At 40.1% G+C, this 21,994-nt stretch overlaps 3 protein-coding genes across 17 annotated transcripts; 1 reads left to right on the top strand and 2 right to left on the bottom strand.

Moving 5' to 3' along the window:
- Window positions 1-3,192: 3,192 nt before the first annotated feature.
- On the top strand, window positions 3,193-4,389 carry nrg4 (neuregulin 4). The gene is made up of 5 exons (XM_032523540.1): window positions 3,193-3,338; window positions 3,546-3,576; window positions 3,679-3,772; window positions 3,917-4,069; window positions 4,230-4,389. The coding sequence occupies exons 2-5, from the start codon at window positions 3,567-3,569 to the stop codon at window positions 4,279-4,281; spliced, it is 309 nt and encodes a 102-aa protein (XP_032379431.1). The 5' UTR covers window positions 3,193-3,338; window positions 3,546-3,566; the 3' UTR covers window positions 4,282-4,389.
- A 1,557-nt stretch (window positions 4,390-5,946) lies between these two features.
- lactb (lactamase, beta) lies at window positions 5,947-8,807 on the bottom strand. 2 transcript variants are annotated; one of them, XM_032523510.1, is made up of 6 exons: window positions 8,347-8,807; window positions 8,165-8,231; window positions 7,394-7,584; window positions 6,998-7,310; window positions 6,725-6,890; window positions 5,947-6,619 (listed from the first exon to the last, which is right to left on the bottom strand). In XM_032523510.1, exons 1-6 carry the CDS (start codon window positions 8,722-8,724, stop codon window positions 6,094-6,096), a joined length of 1,641 nt encoding a protein of 546 aa, XP_032379401.1. In that variant the 5' UTR covers window positions 8,725-8,807; the 3' UTR covers window positions 5,947-6,093. The 2 variants fall into 2 exon arrangements, with proteins under 2 accessions (XP_032379401.1, XP_032379402.1); XM_032523511.1 differs by having other exon boundaries at window positions 8,359-8,804.
- A 1,215-nt stretch (window positions 8,808-10,022) lies between these two features.
- On the bottom strand, window positions 10,023-21,994 carry tpm1 (tropomyosin 1 (alpha)). 14 transcript variants are annotated; one of them, XM_032523537.1, is made up of 10 exons: window positions 21,722-21,989; window positions 21,156-21,281; window positions 20,852-20,977; window positions 17,445-17,578; window positions 16,961-17,078; window positions 15,817-15,887; window positions 14,888-14,963; window positions 14,595-14,657; window positions 14,406-14,475; window positions 10,023-10,791 (listed from the first exon to the last, which is right to left on the bottom strand). In XM_032523537.1, exons 1-10 carry the CDS (start codon window positions 21,833-21,835, stop codon window positions 10,709-10,711), a joined length of 981 nt encoding a protein of 326 aa, XP_032379428.1. In that variant the 5' UTR covers window positions 21,836-21,989; the 3' UTR covers window positions 10,023-10,708. The 14 variants fall into 14 exon arrangements, with proteins under 14 accessions (XP_032379428.1, XP_032379421.1, XP_032379422.1 ...); XM_032523526.1 differs by lacking the exons at window positions 10,023-10,791; window positions 14,888-14,963; window positions 21,156-21,281 and adding exons at window positions 12,525-12,830; window positions 13,847-13,925; window positions 15,529-15,604 and having other exon boundaries at window positions 21,722-21,994; XM_032523523.1 differs by lacking the exons at window positions 10,023-10,791; window positions 21,156-21,281 and adding exons at window positions 12,525-12,830; window positions 13,847-13,925 and having other exon boundaries at window positions 21,722-21,994.

The raw sequence follows: 21,994 nt of genomic DNA, 5'->3' as shown, positions 1-21,994 counted from the left end.
GGTAACACCACACAAACGGCAGATGGAAAAAAAATGGCAACATGATCTGTGTTATCATTAGTATAAAAGTAAATACGCCACCCTTTTCTAATGAAGAACAATTTTTAAAAGGGTTTGTAATTTGTAACTTGTGTGCTTTATAGATCCTTTACAAGGCAGAAGCTTTTGGGTTGCCAGGATACAAAAAATCCATTTGACTGGTGTTTATCCTTTCTTTTTTGGTAACAATGCTGTTAGAACAGTCAGAAAATCTATCAATAAATGCTCATGAGGTTTTCTTCTAGTCATATCTAGTTTGCAGTTACATGTGTTAAAGCTTTAGTAAGTAACTTTTTCATATTAACGAACGTCCGTTACATTCAAGCCATTGCCAAATATGTTGCTACAAAGCTAATTAAGACTATCAGCTCCACACAACTCTCTCTGTGTTTCTTAGTATGTTCAGAAGATTGTGTCGTCCGGTGACTTTCCCACGCAGAAACTCCAGGGGAAGATAAGTAGGCCACTTCTTCTGAGAGAGTCCATCATGTTTTTTTTGAAAGATGATTTTTTCTGCGCTTTTTCGGACTTTATTTTTGACAGGACAGCTGAAGACATGAAAGGGGAGAGAGAATGGGGGAAATAAGGTGCAAGTTGGAGTCGAACCCTGTCCCGCTGCGTCGAGGAGTAAACCTCCATAGGTGCCTGCTCTACCAACTGAGCTATCCAGGCGCCCTCCAGCATGTTCTTTTAGTCCTCCTTGGCTACTAGCAACTGCGTGAAGGAGGGATGAGTTCAGCAACGTAAGTCTAAGATGTAGACACTCATGTCATTACTTATAAATTCTCATGGGGGCGGCAGAAACTATGCACTGTACCTTTAACATGTGTTTAATAACGGTATTGTACAATAATACATAAAAGCTTTTACAACCTAGCAATCCATAAGTTATTCTTATTGAGTGTCTACGCAACCCTAACAGGAGGCAGACACTGTCTCCACATTTAAGAGTAAGCTTAGGGCTTTTCTCTTTGATAAAGCTTATAGTTAGGGCTGGCTCAGGAGAGTCCTGAACCATCCCTTAGTTACGATGCTATAGGTCTAGACTGCTGGGGGACTTCCCATGATGCACTGATCACCTCTCTCTTCCTCCTTCTCTCCATCTGTATGCAACCTCATTCCTATTAACCTCATTAATGCATGTTACTAACTCAACTTCTTCCGTTTCCCGGAGTCTTGTGCTCTCTTTTCCCTCTCCTCTCCTCCTATCGCTTCCTGCAGGTGTTTCTGGCTCTGGAGCTGTGGTTTGAGTCACCTGCTGCCTCTATGTTCCTGCTCGACACCCTCTGCTACAATTCTCCATGTCTCTGCTGTCTGTCTGTCTGTCTGTCTGTCTGTCTGTCTGTGTGTGTGTCTCTCTCTTGCTTTCTCTCACCTTGAACCGGTCGAGGCAGATGACTGCCCACCCTAAGCCATGGTTCTGCTCGAGGTTTTTGCCTCTTAAAAGGAAGTTTTTCCTTGCCTATGTTGCCTAGTGCTTGCTCTTGGTGGGAACTGTTGGGTTTCTGTAAATAATATCACAGAGTACGGTCTAGACCAGCTCTTTTATGAAAAGCGCAATGAGATAACTGTTGTTGTGATTTTGCGCTATATAAATAAAATTGAATTGAACATTAGCAAATAAATGCATCACTATTTATATAGTCATTAGTTACAAAAGAAACCTTATAAGAAGTGCCCAATTAGAACCAACCTATTAGCCAAATTAAATATAGGCTAACCATTGTAGGCCCACACCTTGATAGCCTATGATCACATGTTTTAAACTGATCAAACACTAGAGAGAAATCATTAAACTCTACAACAAAATGACAAACTGTCTGCGGCCCCTAGACCCAAAAAGCAAAAAATTTTGCTCTCATCAGTCAACAGAATGTTGCGCCATTTCTCCTTTGGCCAGTCAATGTGTCCTTTGGCAAATTTCAACCTATTCAGCACATGTCTTTTTTTCCGCAATGGGCCTTTGCGGGGGCTTCTAGCTGATAGCTTTGCTTCACATAGCCTTCTTCTGATCGTAACAGTACTCACAGGTAACTTTAAGTCTTCTTGGATTTTCCTGGAGCTGATCATTTGTTGAGGTTTTGCCATTTTGGCTATTCTTCGATTTATTTGAATGGTAGTTGACCGTTTTTTCCCACGTTGTTCAGGCTTTGGATGCCATTTCAAGGCATTTGAAATCATTTTGGCTGAGCAGCCCATAATTTTCTGCACTTCTTTGTGTTTTCCCCTCTCCAATCAACTTTTTAATCAAAGTCCTCTGTTCCACAGAGCAATGTCTGGAACAACCCATTTTGCTGAGTATTTCAGTCTGAAATGCACTTTAACCAGCATGCCCAACATTTGCTTCCTTCCTTCCTTAAATAAGGGCCATACTTGACACCTGTTTCTTCACAGAATCAGTTACCTCACCAGTTGAACACAACACTGCTATTATTTTGAACATTCCCCTTTCAATTACAAATTCAATTACACAGAATAAGCAGCATGTTTGTCATGACTGTTGGGTCTTTTGATTTTCTATGACTCTACAACACTTACTAGTAAATTATTTCCCAGGTAGAAATATGACTTCTACCAGAAAATATGATTTATAAGGTTAGTGATGTTGGACACAACTGTAGGTAAATCATGTGAATACTTCAGGAACCACCGAAATGCAGTGAACAATTAAAAGTGATCAGTTGATGACTCAACTAACGGTTCTGAGGATTCAACAGTAATTATGACTGAAGGAAGTAGTGCGATGTGTTCTTAGACTACAAAATGTTCCCACGATTCCATTCATGCCTTCTTTGCATACCAATCATTCCATTGTTTCTTACCAAACCCAGACATGCTGATCTCATGCACAACAGGTGGTTTCCTCACTGCCCTTATCCTCTGCCTGATCTCATGATGCAACTCCAAGAACAAAAACAAAAGGTAATGTTTTTTACTCTGTCTCCGTCTTAATCTGATAGTCTCACACAGATGTCAACATTGTCAAAATATTTACTCTCGTAAGACTTTTTAGACTTCTTACAGCTCTGTATGTATTGCTCACATGCCATTAAATGACACAATTTATGACACCCTAACAAATTACCTACAATCAGCTGGAAGTAGCTTGATATTTAGCTTGCCATTTACAATGTGGACAAACTGCAATCACAACATTCTTTCAGGACAAAGGATGAACACACCCACATAACAGCGTCTTCAGAGGTCCAACAAAAAGGAGTCTGGAGCTATTGTGAAGCGTCATTATCCATCTGAAGAACCTGCACTAACTAGTACAAGCTGGGAGTTTTCACAAGCTGGTAAGGATGGCTTTTTTAATTCATTTCATTCAGGGTGTTCGTCTCAAAGCACAATATCAGTTCATGACACCTTTCAAATGAAAAAAAATGTTTATATATGCAGCTATGTATCCACTTTTGGTATTTGGAAATTCTAGTCATGTCACACCATCCTTAGTGTTGAGATGACTTCCTTTTCAGTGACAAAAATGTCTCTTTTGTTCTCAGGAAACAGCGAGACTAGTTGAAATGATGGCAGGTAATGATAACAACTTAAGCAGAACAACAAATTGCTTTAAAAAGTGACTATTCAGCCCTTTTACAGCCAAATCTTTCCTGAAATGTTATTGTGTCTGTGTAGATCATGGAAACCTTTGCAATGGGCAGGAAGCCACCTACTGCATGAATGGAGGGACATGCTATAATATACCTTCCATGAACACACTCTCCTGTGTGTAAGTTGAATGAAAAAAATATAAGAATTAGTCTATAGGAACCTTTAACTTTTATGTTGGAACATCTGTTGATGTGAAATCATGATAGCATTCTTGAAAAATGTCCTCTGTGCTAACATTTTTGTGTGTCGTATCTTAAATCAGGTGCAATGAAAATTACAAAGGCAGCCGATGTGAGCATTTCCAACTCTTCAGCAGTTCCACCAATGCAGAGGAAGCAGGGTTAATTGCAGCCGTGATCATTTTTGCACTCCTCATCTTAGTGGTGCTGGCAATTGTTATCTACTACATACACAAGTAAGTACATTATGGATTTAGGATTACCAAGCATTCTCAAGGCATCTAAAAATAGCATTAGGACGTGGTTGTATGTGTGTTATACAGTCTTGTTATTTTTGTACTTTGATTAGAATGTATTATTTCAAAGCTAATAACCATTACTTGTGTCCACGCACAGGATGTTGAAAGAAAAGCAACAGAGCAAACAGAACAATCCGCAACAGTATTGAAGAGTAAAACCCAGAGTATGAGTTTGTGATGCACATTTATTTTTCTTTCGGCTGTGTGTTGAGTGGGATGAAAAACTCATTAATAATAATTCGCAGAGATAAGTGTCACTTGGCTTATTGGACTGTTTTGGGTATGACTATGAAAGACCAATAGAGAGGAGGAAAACTTCTACAGTAATTTTAAACTGATTATCATCATCATCTCATGAGATTTGGAGTCCATGCTGTTTTCTACAGAAAGGTGTAATTACAACACACACCCTTTACATACAATGCTATGAAGTTGGCACTGGTGTTACTCGTGTTAAATCACATTTCAATTGATGTGTTTTGCCTGAAACGTATTTACAAAGCATAGTTGGACTATGTAAAAATATTTCGTGAAATATTCTAAATATTGATCTTGAAATATGGAATTATGAAATAACCCCTTGTAGCAATCAATGTGTTATTAGTAAATATGTTGTTATTGTGTAAATATATGATCCTTACCAAATGATTTGACTTTGTAATTTCTGGTGGGACAGTGCACATTTAATTGAGGATCCTGATGGACTAGACATTCTCCATCCTCTAACCCCAACCGTCAGCAGTTCAATCCTCACCTCAACCTATAGCCTTCTTAACCTAATCCTAAATTTAATCTTAACCCTAAACCATAATTGCCCCTTTAAGCAGCCAGGACTGGTCAGGATGACCTCACTTTTCAAAAATGTCTTGCCTCTGCAGTTTTAAAACTAAAATTGGCTCTCACAAAGCTAGACATGCAGAAACCCACACACACTCACACTCACACTCACACAGCAAACGTAGCGACACACTGTGTGTAGGAGTCTGTATACTTTATCCCAAGCCATTCATCAGTCTCCTTAAATATAAAAACAGGGGCACCAGAGGTCCAAGGAGTTATATAATGAAAATGGTGGCATCAAATGTGGTTCAATTCAACAAGGTTAGGAGAGAATTAAAACTTGTTGGTACACATTGCCAATAGTTTATAAGTCTTTCCATTTTGATGGACAGTCAAACAGTTGCTAACAACCAACTGTGGAAGAAAAAACTAAATTTGGACTGCCGACCGCTTCGTTATTCTCTAAAATTATTGTCACCATCAGTGAACTAGCTCATCTAGGCATTACAATCTGGAATTCTTCTTGTTTTGTTAAATTCAAAGACAAAGTTAGGATTGTACTCGTGGCTTATGTCAATTTTAACACTTGAAATTCCAGCTCAGCAGTGAGTACACTATGAGAATGCTATTCTATTGTCAAGTCAATTTTATTTAGCCCAAAATCACAAATCACAAATTTGCCTTAAGAGGCTTTACAACCTGTACAGCATACGTGTCATGTCATGTTGCTGTGAGGAAATATCTGCTCAGGGTGGGCCCTAAAGTGACTTTTGAGGTGTACCATGTTGTTTAAAATGGCAACAACCTATTTTCATTGTGTATTAAATTTCTTTGCTCTCTCTCTCTCTCAAATACACAAGTACATATATTAAAATATTCTTGGGTTAGCTTTGATAAGGAGACGCAGAACCCTCTAAATTAAGCCAACACACACAGGTCAGGGCTTTCTGTTTGTTAGAAAGGTGGTAAATTGCTTCCACCTAGTGGCTTTCCTGCCAAGTGTTTTAATGGAATGTAAGTAGACTTTACTTTGCTACTTTAAATACATGTTGAGAATTTATTTCATTTCCTAAAACGTCCTATAGACTTATGTAATAGTGTTATCAAAATTTCATACAAGGTTTTTCTGAAATACTTCATGGTAAAATATAAAATCACACATTTCTGTAAACAACTTACTCTTATAGCCTTCTGGCTTTGTCAAACACATGCGCAATTTTCAGTGCTGTGCTGTTGAGTCCCACAGACTGCATGTTAGTAATGATGCTGACCACCACCCCCTGTGGAAGGCGGGGGGTCTGTCCTTGGCACTCATCTATCTCCACACTGGGTAACACCAGGAGGACACTGCTGGCTCCCACAGCGCCTCCTGTGTGTGACACGTAGTGTCTGCGCTTCCTGCACTGGCCATATTTCTGTAGTTTCTCCACTACCAGCCAGCCTTGGGCATACAGTCCATCCTTATCCCAGCTGGCCTCTGTCCTGTCAACTGGTGCCCACAGATCAATGGCAGTTTGGGGTTTGAGAAAGCCAGGGAGCAAGTCCTTGGTGTCCTTAAGGTGGGCCACCTGGTAGCTGTAGAGCAGAGTGTTACCGAACAGCAGCAGGTCACCCACAGTGGAAAGGAAGCCGCCTCCTGCCCACTTGTAGGAGTTGTCTACATATGGGCAGTTCACAACACGTCCTCTCTTGTTAAGATGGTAAAATCTGTGGAGGAGCATCAATGATTGATATGGACTCACTATTGGATTTTTTTGTAATCATATTGTGCACTTAAAAAAATCAAAACAACTTCACGTCATTATAGATTACCTGGAGCGGTGGTAAATAATAGGGTCATTCTCATCAGGCACAGTATTTAGCATTCCCAGTTCATGGAACATGTTCATCATGACATCCAGGAAGCACTGTCCAGCAGCTCGCTCCACAGCAGCACTAAGCAGGGTATAGGCGTGGGTGGAGTACAGAAAAGTGGTACCTACACATAGTAAAAAAAAAAAAAAAAAAATCTTCAAAAACCTTACTCATTAATACATTAACATTGTATCATATTTGAATGGTTTAGCAAGCAGATATGTGCTTTACCAGGTTTGAAAATGAGTGGGTCATCCTTGAAAAGGTCCAAGGCCTGAGTGACATTTTCAAAGTTGTCCTTCAAGTAGTATTCCTCGTGCTCAAACTCTTTTTTCTTCTGAGCCCGAGTGGCTTCTTTGCCCTTGGTGTTCTGTTCTGTTGTTGGTTTATCTTTGTTTTCGAATGAGCTCTTTTCATCATTTTTCTTTTCTGGCTTCATAAGACGTTTAGCTTTCTCCTTGTCCTCCCTCACTTTCTTTGCATCCTTCTCATAATGCCGTATACCACTCAGGTGGGACAGAAGCATACGAGGAGTTATTGTGACCTGAAATAAATGATGTACATGTGAGCTGAACAGCATGACAGCTAATAATACAAAAACTCTGATGTTTTGTTCAAGTAACTTACATTCTGTCCATTAAATTGCTTCTGGGGAAATTCTGGGACATATTTCTGGACAGGGACATCAAGTTCTAGTTTCCCTTCCTCACACAGTCGTGCAGCAGCTGCAGATGTGAGGGGCTTACTGATGCTGGCGATTCGCATCACTGTTTCTGGGCTGCATGGCACACGATTCTCCAAATCAGCATAACCGATCCCTGAATCAAATAAAGGATTTATATGCACCATATACAATGTCAGTGTGTTTTCAGAGGAATAGGTTTAATATTCTAATATTCATTAAAAGTTATTATTATACTGGCTTGATTCATTGGCACAAAAAAAGACTGAAGTTGACAACTGGAAGTGAACCATACAGTTACCATTGTACTTGCACATGAAACGGTTATAGTCGATAAATCAATAAGTTGATGGATTTTAAAATTAATCAGCTATTTTGAGAATTGATTAATCGTTGGAGTTATTTTACTAGCCAAAATGATAAATATTAACTAACTCCTCACATAATACAGGTAAAGTGATCAAATGATCAATTAAAGAAAGCGTCAGGTGACTTGGTAATGATAATATGTTGTAGCCTACCCTAATTGTAGCCGACCATTGTTGGTCTACGTTTCACAAAGGCAAATCTGAAATGTGTTTGCCTTGATTGAAAATTGTATAACATTTTAAAACAGGACCAGCATTTAATACAAAATCCTGCTTGGCAAACATAGGTATTTTATTTGTTTTAATGCTACATGTAGCAGTTTTAAAGTGGACTTTGCGGGCACCAACCTTCACTCCAGACTTGAGCCCCATCAACAGAGACCCCAACCACCAGTCCTGGAGCCCCAACCTCAGCCTGAGGGACATTAGACAGACACAAACACTGAACTGATACAGGTGGCACTGATATTATCCAGGAATATAAAGATATCAAATGTAGTCAAACAAAGACCAAGCGGTTCATAGCCTACCTCTATGCTTACCTGTATCCGCTTCACAAGGTCCCTGCTAACTGTTATGGCATCGCTGTATCGATCAGCCGTCTGTCCTTTTTTTATTTTATCGTCACAGGAACTGTTGGCTGTGTCCGCGCGGTATTTTATAGCGACAGCTATTGCAATCCCCACACCAGCCCCACATAGCCAAATCCTGGACTTTGACTTGTATTTAAAAAACACTGTGTTTGACCCTCCAACGTGTCGCCTTTGCTTTTGAATAAAAACACTCAGTTTATCTGACTGCGGCGGCTTGACTCGCGCTCCTGCTCGCGGTGTCAACAAAGGAAGCCCACGCGCTGTTAGTAAGGCGCACTTGGCACAAAAACGATTAGGCCAAATCAATCGTGACATTGTTAGTTATGCTGCTGCTCTTGCTTTATGTTGGCGATAACTGTCCCTTGTCAGTTTAACAACAACTTGCTTCCTGTTTGCATAGTCGAGCCAGACCAAATTAATCAAATGACGAGTCACACAAAATAGAGCGAGGGAGCCATCTCAGCCCCAAAGAAGTGGGCCCAGCTCATTCTTCCTGCTAAGTTCTTCACCGGGCCGGTTTTTCCTTTGATTGCCCCAGACGAGATTGAGTTTTATTTTGTTTGTCATTCTAATTATATTATTAATGGGAAGTAGTAGACCTAAGGGCGACATGGCGCCCCCAACACATTGGACGCCCTAGGGCCAGGCAATCGACTAGGTCGCCTATGTCAATCGCCGGCCCTGGTTCTTCACGTGGCCACTCGCACATAAACGATTTACCCCATAGAACACCGTTCTAAAAGTGACAAAACTCACGCCAGGACACAAAGGCTTTGGGCATGGATTGGAACACCCTCCCTGCAGATATCGCAATCCATCCCTCAAACACCACCTGTTCACCACAGTTTACAACCTCCCTTAGCTCTGTTTTCCCCACTCATTCTGTGAAGTGTCCTCGGGCTTTATGAAAGGCGCTATACAAATAAAAGTTATTATAATTATTAATATTGGAGTTAAATAACCAACTTAACAATATAGGCGACTGATAAATTACACCATCACATGCAATAATTCCACACAAATGAAAAGCATCTTGATTGAGTAGTAGGCTTTTACCTTGGTACATGCAGTACATTTAAACTAAACAATACAAAACCTCTATTTTTTATTTTTCTCAACTATTGATGCCGCTACTTTAACTCAACTAAAGACATTCAGAAAGTTCTCCACCGTGGTTTGATTATTCTCAAATAACTAAACTGATCTGGTTCAGTGGTACCCAGTGAACCAAAGAAACACATGACAATGTTTTTGCCCCAGGCTGAAAGTCAAATTGAGGGTCAAGCTAACAAAAAAATGAGCCAGGCATAATGTAATAAAGCTGAAGAATGAAGAGATCTCCATTTGTTCGGAAACACATTCTACACCTCTGTGGGGAAGATAATGTCTATTAAATAAGTTTTCCTTCCTTTTTATCATCAGGTTTAATTAAATCACCCAAAAATCTATTAATTTAGGTCACCTCTGGACCAAAAGGCTATGTATGCATAACAAACAAAGTTCGAGAACTTTCAAAACATGCTTTTATTTATTTTCATCATTTGTACATTTCAGAAATGATAAACACTTGAGACATCTACATTAATACAATGCTAAAACAATGCACAACTAGATGACTAAATTCATCCTTTATAGACAAGATGAACAAATTCTGAACCATGGTTTTAAAGATAAGAATATACTGTAATGCAGCAGCATTTCAGTCATACAACACACAGTAGCACCAGTATACATGCTGCTGACAAAAGCCAATGTATACTTACACTTGTGAGGCATGTATTTGGGAAGAGTATCTTGGCCTGTATATTTTATTAAAATAGTTTGTCTCACAGAATTTAAAATGTGCATAATGTTGAGGTTTAACTAAGTGCAAAATTTCTCCACTTTGTCCTTTGGTATGTGCATAATCAAGGTGTAATGGAATGCACCAGATGAGCTTCAATGCAGATATAGAAAACAACCTTGCACATGATGCACCAGAAGACGTGTCAAATAAAGAAGAAAACAAAAACTATTGGAAGGATTGCAAAAAGGCAGACACCATTAGAAGATTAAAAACGGGCTTGCGGAAACAATATTGTTTCTCAGTTTAGGCTTCATCAAAGGGAATGGTTAAGCTTTACTACCCCTTAGCTTTGCTCCTTGGTCGAGTTCTGCTGAAGACAGGACGGTGCAAAAGGAATAGCATCTGGCTGTTTCATCTCCCCCACGGGCAAGGTACGAGAAGAGGGGTTTATGGTAAGCAAGGTGCAAGTACAAAAAGCCAAAACCACAGTGCGTGTGGGGTCAGACCGTGCTTTCACAAATTATTCAGTTCCATTAGAGTCTGGTCCAGCATCTGGTGCATATCGAGGTTCTCTTCTTTGGCTTGTGACAGTTTCTCTGTTAGAACATTAAATGGAGAAGTTTTAATCTCACACAAGCAAGCAAAAGGGAGTCAGTTGGTTAGCTTGCGTTAATAATCAAGCTGGCTACATCACTCAGGTCAGTCATTTAAATGATTTAAACCTACACTTCAAAAATAAAACACAAGAAAAAACACATTGAGTAAACAAGCTCATGTCATGATGTGCAAGCCACCATGCAAACAGATTACAGTCTACAGTGGCATTCCTAAAAACACACATACATTAAAAATGCTTGTATGCTATAATACTAGGTTGTAAGACTATAAAATGATATATTTTAGTTAATCCCTGACTTTCACTATATTTTAATTACATTTCAACAAACAACACAGATTTCAAGCAGTGCAGGCATTGTACTGTACGTGGACAATACAAACAGAGTAGCTTTGGATCTTGCTCTGGATCAGATTGTCGTACACACATTTAACAAAACCAAATGTAACACATAAAACATTCACACAATTTAGTCCTCATTCAGGGCCAGGCGTAGTTCATTAGTAAGAAGGCGTTTTTTCTGAAGTTGCTGGTGGAGGCGATCTTTGCAGTCAGAAAGCAAGTTAAAAACAGAGAGAGGACAGGGAATCAGAGGAAAATAGGGAAAGAGAAAATGCTTGTTGACACCTACCTTCTCTAGAACAGATCACCAGTGAGTTATTTATACAAACTGACAGTATCTGAGTAGCCTTTAAATAACAAGATCAAACAGTGTTTGGATGTTTTTGAGAGAGGGTTTCAGAAATCCACTCTTTAGATTTTTTTCTGCAGCAGGTAAAGCAAGGCAGGGCAGTGTGAAGAGTGAAAACAGAGGATGAGCAGATTTAACCCAGAACAGGTCAAAGGCTTAAATGGCAGCTTAAATTAAAATATTTAAAACTGGATAGTGTGGGAAAAAATGGAATAGAAAAATAATGAATACTAAACTTTATTTGACATTGTGGTCATACCATTCTCTATTGAGTGCGTATAATCAAATGTTTAGGCCGGCTGACCAACATCAAAAATGGATAAACTTCTACTGAGAATCAATCAATGTGTAGCCTCAAGTAGGTCTAACATTTTTAAGAGTTTCAAGGATGTGGCTCAACTAATGCTCTGCAGTCCCATTTGAATCATGTCTCAAAAGACACAACACCATAACATGGCTCACTTCTGCTTATCTTTCTGTGTCTGAATTCATGGAAAGGACTTAATAAAAAAGACTCAAAATGTGTGATTGTGTTGTATTTATTCAAATATATGACAGGATACTGTGTACCATACAAAGCCCATGTCTCATAATCACGGATCCATCCAATTCTTCCAGCAACCCGATGAGCCTTAACAAATCTGACATACTATTCTGTATTCCATGTTATACCCTTCACTCTACTTCACCACAATCTTCCCGGTAACAATCCAAAACTAATTCTCTACCATTCTCAGATCTTTCCAATCAGCTCTTCCTGCCACAGTACTAAATGTTGAAAAGTGCTTGCATGCATCAGGCTCAAATGCAAAGAGAGAAGACAACTTGGCTCAGCTTTCACTCAAGTACCTGTAGTTGTTCTAGGTTTCTGTACTCATGGCACTACTGGGATATTCCTTATATCTCAGCTTCACAGAACAATATTTGAAGAAAATATACAAACAAGAACCAAGGAAAGCAGGGTAAAGCTCAACTAATGGTTTGTTGAGATGCAGAAACGAAATGAAAAAAAAAACAGAACGTAAAATCAAGGCTTTCTGGTTTTATTAGAGCCACTTGAAAATAAATTAATTTAAAAGAAAAAAGGACAGAGTAAAGAGATACAGCTTACATAGAAGGAAGGACGTTTATTTTTTACACAATGCAGAAAGATTCTAGGATTCTGTACAAGTGATGGGATGCAAGTAACTTTGACATGAGGATGGAACATGAGGAGGAAAGGAAAGCAAAGACAAAAAGGGGTGGGAAAATTGAGAGAGAGGGCTGGAGAGCCGACAGATGCCGCTCAGCCGGCAGGAGGCGTCTTTGATGAGGTGTAAAATATTTATCTGTGTGGGAGAGAAGAAGTACAGTGAACCGGGGGGTTGTTGTGGGACCTACGGGAATTTGAGATGTGCACCACAATGCACCAGCACCACAGGAGTCACGGCACGACACTACAAAACCACAATGGCAATGCATTGTGAGGTAGCACACGCTTACAAACACAAACTACAGGTTGGACCAACTCCTCCATTGACTACATGGAGACCTTTCTGCTAAAACAGGAGGAGCGGCACTGGACCAGACCGATGCGGTACGCTTTGTCAATCTCCCACAGAATGGCCAAATATTAAAGGAACAACACTAATTTAGCAAAACCGGGGGCTCAACCACAGTGATGCTAAACTGTGACAGTTAACCTTTAATTGGTGCAAGCTCAGAACAAATGGAGGGATCTCACAAACACACAGAGGGCCTTTCTTCTGGACAGAAGTAGACCATGTTAGTAGAAGAGGAAACTACTCAGATTCATATCCATGAGTTAAAATCAGGTTCACTGAAATGCTTTTGTGATACAGTTAGCATTTCAAGAGACAACTTGCATGCATTGCTTAGGATGTCAAAATAGAATGTGAAAAAATCTATGTGAAATTTATATAAAACTTTAAAAATGCATAGACTGACAAACTCATTGTCAATGCATTACATTACTTCATTCCAATTTACAGTGTTCTCAAACATCGATGATACTGATACAAAGGGCATTCAGTACGATCGTAACCACGCTAATGAAGACGTGTGATTGGGGACTTAGAGTGTGTTGTAATTATTGCAAGTGGACTTTAATTACACAATTGCACAATTTCTGTTTTAAGACATTTAAGTTCTATAAAATAAAAAATTAAAAAAACAGCCGCATAACCATGTTAAGTTTAGGAACAGAATCAAGAGTTGGATCTAGTTATGATGGCTGTAACGAAAAATAAGGGAGAACAACGAGGTAGCTGGTGTACAGGGGAGAGGGGTGCAGGGGAAGCGCGGGTGACGGCAGAACAAGCAGGTGCAGCAAGTAGAAAATTACATGGAAGTCATGTCGTTGAGGGCGTGGTCCAGCTCCTCGCTGATGGCCTTGTACTTCAGTTTCTGGGCATACAATTCATCTATTGGTGGGCCAAGGGTGCAGGGGAGGGAGGGGGCGAAGGTGAAGGAGCACATGGCAAAAAGGTGAAGGATGAAGCATCCAGAAAATTGAAAAGAGAGGAGAGGAGAGAGAGAGAGAGAGAGAGTAAAGATGACAGAAAAATATTGAAAACAGGGGAAAAAAAGAGGAAAACAAAGTTACACCAGAAAATGATAGAATGGAAGTGCAGCAAAAGTCAGGGAAAATCCCTCAGCGCCATGAAGAAATGGACCGTATATTTCACTCTCAGCCCTTAGCTCTCACTACAACTCCTTGAACACTAAGTCAACATTGAGAAAGTATATCTCTGGTAAACATCAAAGCCATTCTTTCCTACCTTGAAGCCTAAAAAACAAATCAACTACTCTTAATAGAGAAAGTCCAAGAAGAAAAGACCTAATGACATTAAGAGGGAAGCACAAATAGAGCTCAAGAGACAAGCAAAAAAAAAAAATCATACCTTCCAAGTCATCAATGGTCTTCTCAAGCTTGGCTACTGATCTCTCAGCGAACTCAGCACGAGTCTCAGCCTGTGTTACAAAGACAGATTTATGAGTTACTCCAACACTCAAAGTGTAATACAGCACCTGTGATTACATTTATCCAGGACTCAGCCAGCAACTCCAGATAAGGCCTTGTGAAACTTTACCTCCTTCAGCTTGTCAGTGAGGACCTTGATCTCCTCCTCGTATTTGTCCTCCTTCTGTGAGTACTGTGGGACAAAAACAATGATAGGTGTCAAATATATAGGCATAGAGTCGAAATCGAAAATGCCCTAGTGCATTCAAACACATTTGAATACGTTTTTACAGATTTGGATTATGAAATAAAACTTAAGTGAAGACGTTCGGGCTCCCCAGGCTCTTCTGCCCCCCAGCTCTCCAGTCTAACAGGGAGCTGAGGAGTTTGACAGCATGCAGTAGGCCAGAAGGTCGCACTTACCTTCTCAGCCTGGGCCTCCAGTGACTTCAGGTTGTTGGTCACAGTTTTCAGCTCTTCCTCAAGTTCAGAGCATTTGCTGGTGTTTTAGATAAGGGGATAAAGTTGCAAAGAAGAAGAAGAAGAAGAAAAGGAAGAAGATGAAGAAGAAGAAGAACAAAAAGAAGAAGGGGTGGAGATAAAGGAAAAAGCGAGGATAGACAGAACCAGAGTAGGACACAAAACAGGTAGAAGGAAAGTAAGAAAGAGGGGGAGAGGAAACAAGATAAATAAGAACTACAGGGATTAAACGAGGAGGTAACCCCAAATTACCTTAAAAGTGCCTTAACAGAGCAGGATTGTGAGAATAGCAATGGGAATCTTGTGATCACACACAGAGTAGTGGGTTGCAATGGTATCACTAATTTTGGAAAATGGTATATTAAAATATCATGCTTCTCTTAAATATGACGTGTTATTTTTGCACAGTCTCTGCCATGTTAGAGGCGTGAAAGAGTCTAACATGCCCAGAATAAAAGAGCATAAAAGAGGAAAAGAACAAGCACAGCAAGCACAACAGAGGGTTCACTCAGCGGCATGAAGAAGAGCAAGGAAGAAGAGCCACTCATTAAAGATATAAGTGTTAGTTTCTTTGTTTGTAGTACCTGTGTGACTGAGGAGTTTAGTGATTTCATGCTTTGCTCCAAAACCCTCAGTTCCTCCTCTGCTCTCCGAGCCCGTCTGTTAGTGGGTGTGGCGTACGTGTGCAAGCCAAAACCATTCAAACCATGAAGAGCATGCAAATAATCAGCACATACAACAAGAACACAGGACACACTGTTAAAATGGATACAAGTCGGATCCTTTGTGTATTAGTGCTTCAACTGTTGAAATGTCAGTGCACATGCAAGTGTAAGTGCAGATTAAGTGAATGTAAAGGTGAAACATCGTACCCTTCTGACAGCTCAGCACGCTCCTCTGTACGCTCCAGGTCACCCTCAATGATGACCAGCTTACGGGCCACCTTTAGGTGCAGCACAACAAAGTGTTACAACACAACAAATACTTAATGACTGTGACACAGCTAGGACGTGGTTTAGGGTTTCTTTTCCTCAAAGTAAAAGTGTTCCACTCTAATATCAATAAACTACACTTGGAAAAACTTTAGTTTAACCCCCCCCCCCAATTTAGCATTCACAAGCATGTATCAAAAGGTTTATACCACTCTATAATGTAGTTGTAGCCAGACATAAGAACAGTTTAGGTGTTTATTATTGTACATTTGTCAACAGTTATAACTTCTTCAATGAAAACACCTTTTATACTATTATTATCATTTACTTTTATAACTACTTGTGACGGAGGACCCTTTATTTAAGTAAAAGTACTAATGTCAATCAGTAAAGTAAATACTAAATTACACGTAAACTTCCTGCATTGAAAATGTTACTTGAGTAGAAGTGCATAGAATAGTACAATCAGGAAAATGTACGTAAAGAATCAAAAGTAAAAGTACCTAATAGTACGTCAATTAATTTTTCTGAACAAAAACTAATTGATTAATCAACTCCTTGTTTCAGCTCTAATTGTATAATTGTATGTAGTAAAGTAACAGGTAATATAAAATGAGTATACTAAAGTAAAGTACAAGTGACTAAAATATAGTACAGTACTTCAGTAAATCTACCTAGTTAAATTTCACCACTGATTACTACTATGTGGTCATTCATTATATGTTTGTACACCAGCCTCCACTTATATCCACTTTGGAGTTATAGCTTTTGACAAATACATCATTTATTTATGTGCTTACAACTATATTATACTATGTTATAAACATTTTGTAATTCTTTTTATATACTATGACAAAGTACTTATACAAATTATTTTTCTTATACTTTAAAAAAAGAATTAAGAACCGTGTGAATGGTGATTTTGAATTGAAACTTTGTCATAATTTGGATATATCTTGGAAATCAAGCTATTATCTGAACTGTAACAAGTATGTTACAGAAATTCTGATTGCAGTTATTTAGCAACTGGGTGATGATGTTGCAGAAGTATTTTGCGATGGCTGCCAGTGGCTGAAAAACTTGCCTCCTCATATTTGCGGTCAGCCTCCTCAGCGATGTGCTTGGCCTCTTTGAGCTGGATCTCCTGCAGCTCCATCTTCTCCTCATCCTTCATGGCCCTGTTCTCAATGACCTTCATGCCTCTGTGTAAGGGAACAAACAGTCCAGGGGTGTTAGAAATCAGGAGCTGAGACCTGACAGTCTTACTGAAGACACACATGTCTAGTGCACAGTAGTATTAGCTGTTAAACATATTTATTGTACTTCTATGGTGAATGGCTACTTGTTTGCTGACATGAAATAAAAAACAGAATTTGGGGATCTTAGAAAACAACTGCACTACACACAGCTAGTGTGTCAGTATACAGTCTGATATCCAGCTCTGCAGCACAGAGGCTCTGCTTGTAACCCCATACAAAGGGATGGAAACACAGCCCCTCCACGTGGTCTCGACAGAGCGATATGGCAAAGATTAGGGGACTGAGTCTACGCTGCTCATAAGAACCCACCTCTCGCTCTCATCAGCAGCCTTCTCAGCCTCCTCCAGCTTGGTCAGGGCAGTGGCCAGACGCTCCTGAGCACGATCCAACTCCTCCTCAACCAGCTGGATACGTCTGTTAAGGGAAGCGACATCTGCCTCAGCCTACGGAAAGAAGAGGAGCATGTCAGGAGAAAATGTGGAGGTTGACATCTTAAACAAGCAATCTGGAAATCACACAAGCGCACACGTACACGTCAGCCCAGAGAATTGACAGTGGATGGTACATTTAATTTTGTTGTTGTTGGAGGAAGGGGTTTAGGGTTCAAAAGTGTTTCTTTATGCCACCTGTTGGGAAAAAACCCTACCAGGAGTCTTGCCTGTGCTCCTCCTTGTCTATGTTTAATGATTACAATGTCCCAAGCTGACAGAAGGTTGAATACCCCTGTCTCATTACAAGGCCCCTGAGAGAACATTAACGAGGCTCAAGCCAAAGGGGGATAAATAAACGGTGATGGACTGATCACATGGTACACAACCACAGATGAGACTCCCTAGATAGTTCACAAATGTAGTAGACATGTAAGTGTAATTTAACTTCTCACATTTGCAATTGGTTAAATGACCTGGTATCTTTGGAAAACATTTATTATGAACAAGGATTGGATAAAGAGCAGACCTTTCTATGATTATTCAAACCTGTTGCTACTTCTGCTTTATGTGTTCAGCAGGTATGAAACTTGCACTGTCCTGAAAATGCACAGTGAAAACAGGCTGCAACTACCACAAGTTCGACTGTTTCCCCTGCACTTAAATGTGCAGTGGTGGATCAAAGGGCATATGAGGTTGTAAAACAACAAGGAAGTTGCTAATAACAACCTATAAACTGAAGCGAGGCTTTCAACCTTATTTAAATTACAGCAGGCTTGATTGCCATTAAATAGAAAGCACCAGCTTGAGATAGGCTCAGACTGCTATAATCCCCTGCAGAAAGATTTATTTCCAGTCTAGATCATTGCCGCTATATTCACACGGAGGGGAAATCGCTCTTTTTTTTTGTAGCTGTGAAAAACCTATATCCTAATAAGGGCAAGTCAAAGAGCATTTAGCGCACTGTGCGGACTGGCACCTTACATGTTGCCACAGTTTAGTTGCAACTTCCTTCCTGATTGCTGAAGATCATTTATTCAAACGTTTAACTTGCGGCTGTTGCTGTGCACAATCGAATAAACGGAAGTTACTGGAAAGCAGTTTGAACAGGACCGTTGACAGCAAAGTGCATCAAAAGAGATGCGAGTGAAACACAGTAGGGTTATGAGGCAACAGTTATCCAGTGTGCTACGTTTATTTAACTGCTCCGACTTGGGCGGCCTAACGCTACCAATTAGAAACGCTTAGCCGGGAGCAGCCGGCTATCAAAGCCTCAGTAGAGTGACTTTGTGGTGGCACTGCATGGAGCGACGTTTGTAAAACTCAGTTTGCGGCACTGTGGTGTATCAAGTGAAATCCCGAAATCTCACTGTTCAGCTGAACACTGAGATTGGGCATTCAGCTGAACACAAATGCAAAGTAAAGGCTACAAGAGGAGGATCGATGTGTAATTTCGCGTTTGATAAGCAGCTCTTTTCTGGCTGCACGCGCGGTAAAAACATGCTTACTTGTTCCCTGGTTTTCCTCTCCGCATGCAACTCCTTCTGTAATCTCTCGACTCTCTCTTCAGCACCGTCTGCCTGATCTTGCAAAGATTTGATCTTTCGTTTGACTGCATCAAGCGATGTAGCTCCGGCCATTGTCTACTGCACAACTAGCCTCTCTATGTAAAAAAAAGACTACACTATGAGCTGCAGCCAAATTTCCGAAAAATTGTCAAGGAGCGAGATGACGTCCTTGATTGTGCTAAAAGCTGCGTGAAGACAGGCATTGCAGAGTGCGCAAGCTTTCTGGAGACGCACTCTGCTATGCCTGTCATTTGTCCAGGAAGTAGGAGGCCACTACTGCTGATTTCAAAATAGACCTTTTTTCCCCAAGTATTTTGGATGGTTGTACAAAGCCTCACTCTGTGATATCTGCTGCATTGCCCCATAAAACAATAAAATGTGAAATGTAATTGTCGCAAGTAACAATGCGTCTTTAATGACAAAAAACACATAGTTAATACCATGGAGGTCAATACACTGCAATGATCACGCTTGTAGCGATCTAGTAAAGCCACAGCGCCCTCTGCGGGTCAACTGTGAGTAGTAGGCTACACATGGAAGGAAAAATACTTCTTCAGACTACAGGGCGTTCAATAAGTCTTCAATACAGCAATTACATACTACGTTTTAGACATTGCAAATATCACAGGAAAATCCTCCAAGAAAACGAAAGGGTAAAAAACAAGGCCATAAAACATTAAATAGCCAAGTAGTTAAAACTAATTTGAAAATTACACTTAAACCTTTATATAGGAATGTTAATACTTAAAAAACTACAGCAGTATATAGGCCTATAGGTAATACAATACAACATCAAGTGTGACAGGTCAACTCACTAGACTAAAAAGTAGTACACTAGGGCCTTACACGGAGGAATCCAATTAAAGGATTATTACAACAGGTTATCCTGGAGGTCATACTACAAATTGATTCGCCTGATTGACTCTTTGCACGTGAACCCGACTCACACTAACTCGATCATTTACGGGATAGTTTGTCGTGGATTATTTTTACGAGGACGTAAAGTGTAGGCTATTTTCTACCTAGAAGGTATTTAGTTTCATAGTTTTCCTGTCATATAGTTTCAGCTATTTATCCAAAAGGGGACATATTTTAAAATTATCTTTTATTTAATTGTTTCCGTAGATCATGAGCTGTTATGTGTTTTTTTTGTTTTTGTTTGTTTAATTAGCTTCCCGGGCCGTTTTGATGGGAAACACTGTTTTTCTCCTGTGGTAAGCAAAGAGCGCAGCCCACACATGTGAGCTCTATCTTGACCATATAAAGCAGTGGGCTATATTTATCCAGGCGCTTGCTCTCAGCGCTTTAAGGAAGACTGCTCATTACTGTTCACTCTCACTTCCTCAGCCAGACCAATGAGACTGGACACCCCTAGACCCAAAACCACCACGTGATCATACAGTATGGGCTATCAATGTGATGAGATAGAATATGGATTAATTTAATTTAAAAATAAATGAGGGTTTCAAACAGCCAATCTGACTTTCTTTGGGCAGACTTGTAAGTGATCAGTGAACATAAAGCGACTGTTCTCATTAATTGGACAGTTGATCAAAAAAGGAGGTAAAGTAAATTTGGACTTTGATGGTCAAGTTTGAATGACCACTGAGGGGGAACTGTGTTTGTAGTGTTGAGCTGTCGCTTGCCACACAGTGACGAGAGAATGAAAGTGTGAAGAAGCGTGGTGAATGGTGCCATTGTGAACCCCTTCCCTACTTACATCTGCGGCTTTCTTCTCAGCCAGCTCAAGTTTCTCCTGGGCGTCTTTAAGAGCCTCGGAGTACTTGTCCAACTCATCCTCAGTTCCCTTCAGCTTCTTCTGCAGAGCTACCAGATCGTCCTCAAGCTGAGGTGAGTTTCAGTGCCCAGACAGTTTCAGAGGTGATCAGCGAGGAGTTGCGTGAACGCGCAAAGGCGCAATAGCGCGCACAGAAATGCACACACATGACAGGACAGGACAGGAGAGGACAGGACAGGGGAAAGAGAGAAGAAAAGTTAGGGAAACTCATGCAAGTATCAGGTACCTTGGTGGCGACCTCCTCAGCGGTCAGCAGCTTTTCCTCAGCAGTTTGGAACTCCTCAACCACTTTATCTCTTTCGTCTTCAGTAACACGTAATTTCTTTTCCAACTCTCTTATATCGTCCTCTAACTATGCATGCATATAAAAAACGTCATACAGTTATACAGATGAAATAAACATGCAATTATAACACGTATAAATTACACAATATATTGCATTGTTTTTGCTATTATTATTGTTATTATTAGTATTATTACTATACATTGTCAAACATTATTTCTCTCTTATTCATACTTTCTAAATTATCAACATCATTTTCTAGGCTACATTTACATCACCAAAATAGTTGAAATGATGATTTATAACATCCAAAAAATCAAGAAGGATGGGTTATTCTTAACTTAATCCTTATTTGGGATTATCCATGAATGTGATTAATCCGTAGTAAGAAGGCGATCCATTTAAAAAGCAGCATATTTACACTGCTACTGGTATTCCTGCTGTTTCTATGGATCTTTGGGATTTTCCACAATTTCTTTTTTTTTTTGTTTTTTTTTAAATCAGCCGACCTGTTTGCTTCTGTCCTCTGCTGCCTTCTTGTCTCCCTCAGCCTGCTCAGCTCTGTCCAAGGCATTCTCCTTGTCGAGCTTGAGCATCTGCATCTTCTTCTTGATGGCATCCATGGCTGCTTATTTCTGTTAGGCACCAACAAAACGTCCGAATGAAAACCAAGAAGAGAGTGGGAGAGCGGCTAGAGCGTCTGTGCCTAACTGAACACTAAGCTGGAGTGCAGGCTCTGCCTGAATGTGCCCTGTCAAATATGTTCTTTCAAGGGGGGCGAC

This window comes from Etheostoma spectabile, chromosome 8, assembly GCF_008692095.1.
Source record: "Etheostoma spectabile isolate EspeVRDwgs_2016 chromosome 8, UIUC_Espe_1.0, whole genome shotgun sequence".
In the NCBI taxonomy this organism is placed as follows: Eukaryota; Metazoa; Chordata; class Actinopteri; order Perciformes; family Percidae; genus Etheostoma; species Etheostoma spectabile.
This window is presented reverse-complemented; position numbering and strand designations above follow the sequence as displayed.

What these genes read in the sequence shown, in the direction of transcription:
- nrg4 (XM_032523540.1), top strand. An exon ending in ATGAACACACTCTCCTGTGT is followed by an intron (nt 3,773 to 3,916) that starts GTAAGTTGAATG and finishes ATCTTAAATCAG; the next exon opens with GTGCAATGAAAATTACAAAG. An exon ending in GTTATCTACTACATACACAA is followed by an intron (nt 4,070 to 4,229) that starts GTAAGTACATTA and finishes GTCCACGCACAG; the next exon opens with GATGTTGAAAGAAAAGCAAC.
- lactb (XM_032523510.1), bottom strand. Translation starts at nt 8,724, where the DNA reads ATGTCACGATTGATTTGGCCTAATCGTTTTTGTGCCAAGTGCGCCTTA. An exon ending in GGCTCAAGTCTGGAGTGAAG is followed by an intron (nt 7,585 to 8,164) that starts GTTGGTGCCCGC and finishes TATTTGATTCAG; the next exon opens with GGATCGGTTATGCTGATTTG. An exon ending in CCCACTCATTTTCAAACCTG is followed by an intron (nt 6,891 to 6,997) that starts GTAAAGCACATA and finishes TACTATGTGTAG; the next exon opens with GTACCACTTTTCTGTACTCC.
- tpm1 (XM_032523537.1), bottom strand. Translation starts at nt 21,835, where the DNA reads ATGGATGCCATCAAGAAGAAGATGCAGATGCTCAAGCTCGACAAGGAG. An exon ending in CTGAGAAGAAAGCCGCAGAT is followed by an intron (nt 17,579 to 20,851) that starts GTAAGTAGGGAA and finishes TTCTTTCCGTAG; the next exon opens with GCTGAGGCAGATGTCGCTTC. An exon ending in CTGACCGCAAATATGAGGAG is followed by an intron (nt 15,888 to 16,960) that starts GCAAGTTTTTCA and finishes CTGCACCTAAAG; the next exon opens with GTGGCCCGTAAGCTGGTCAT.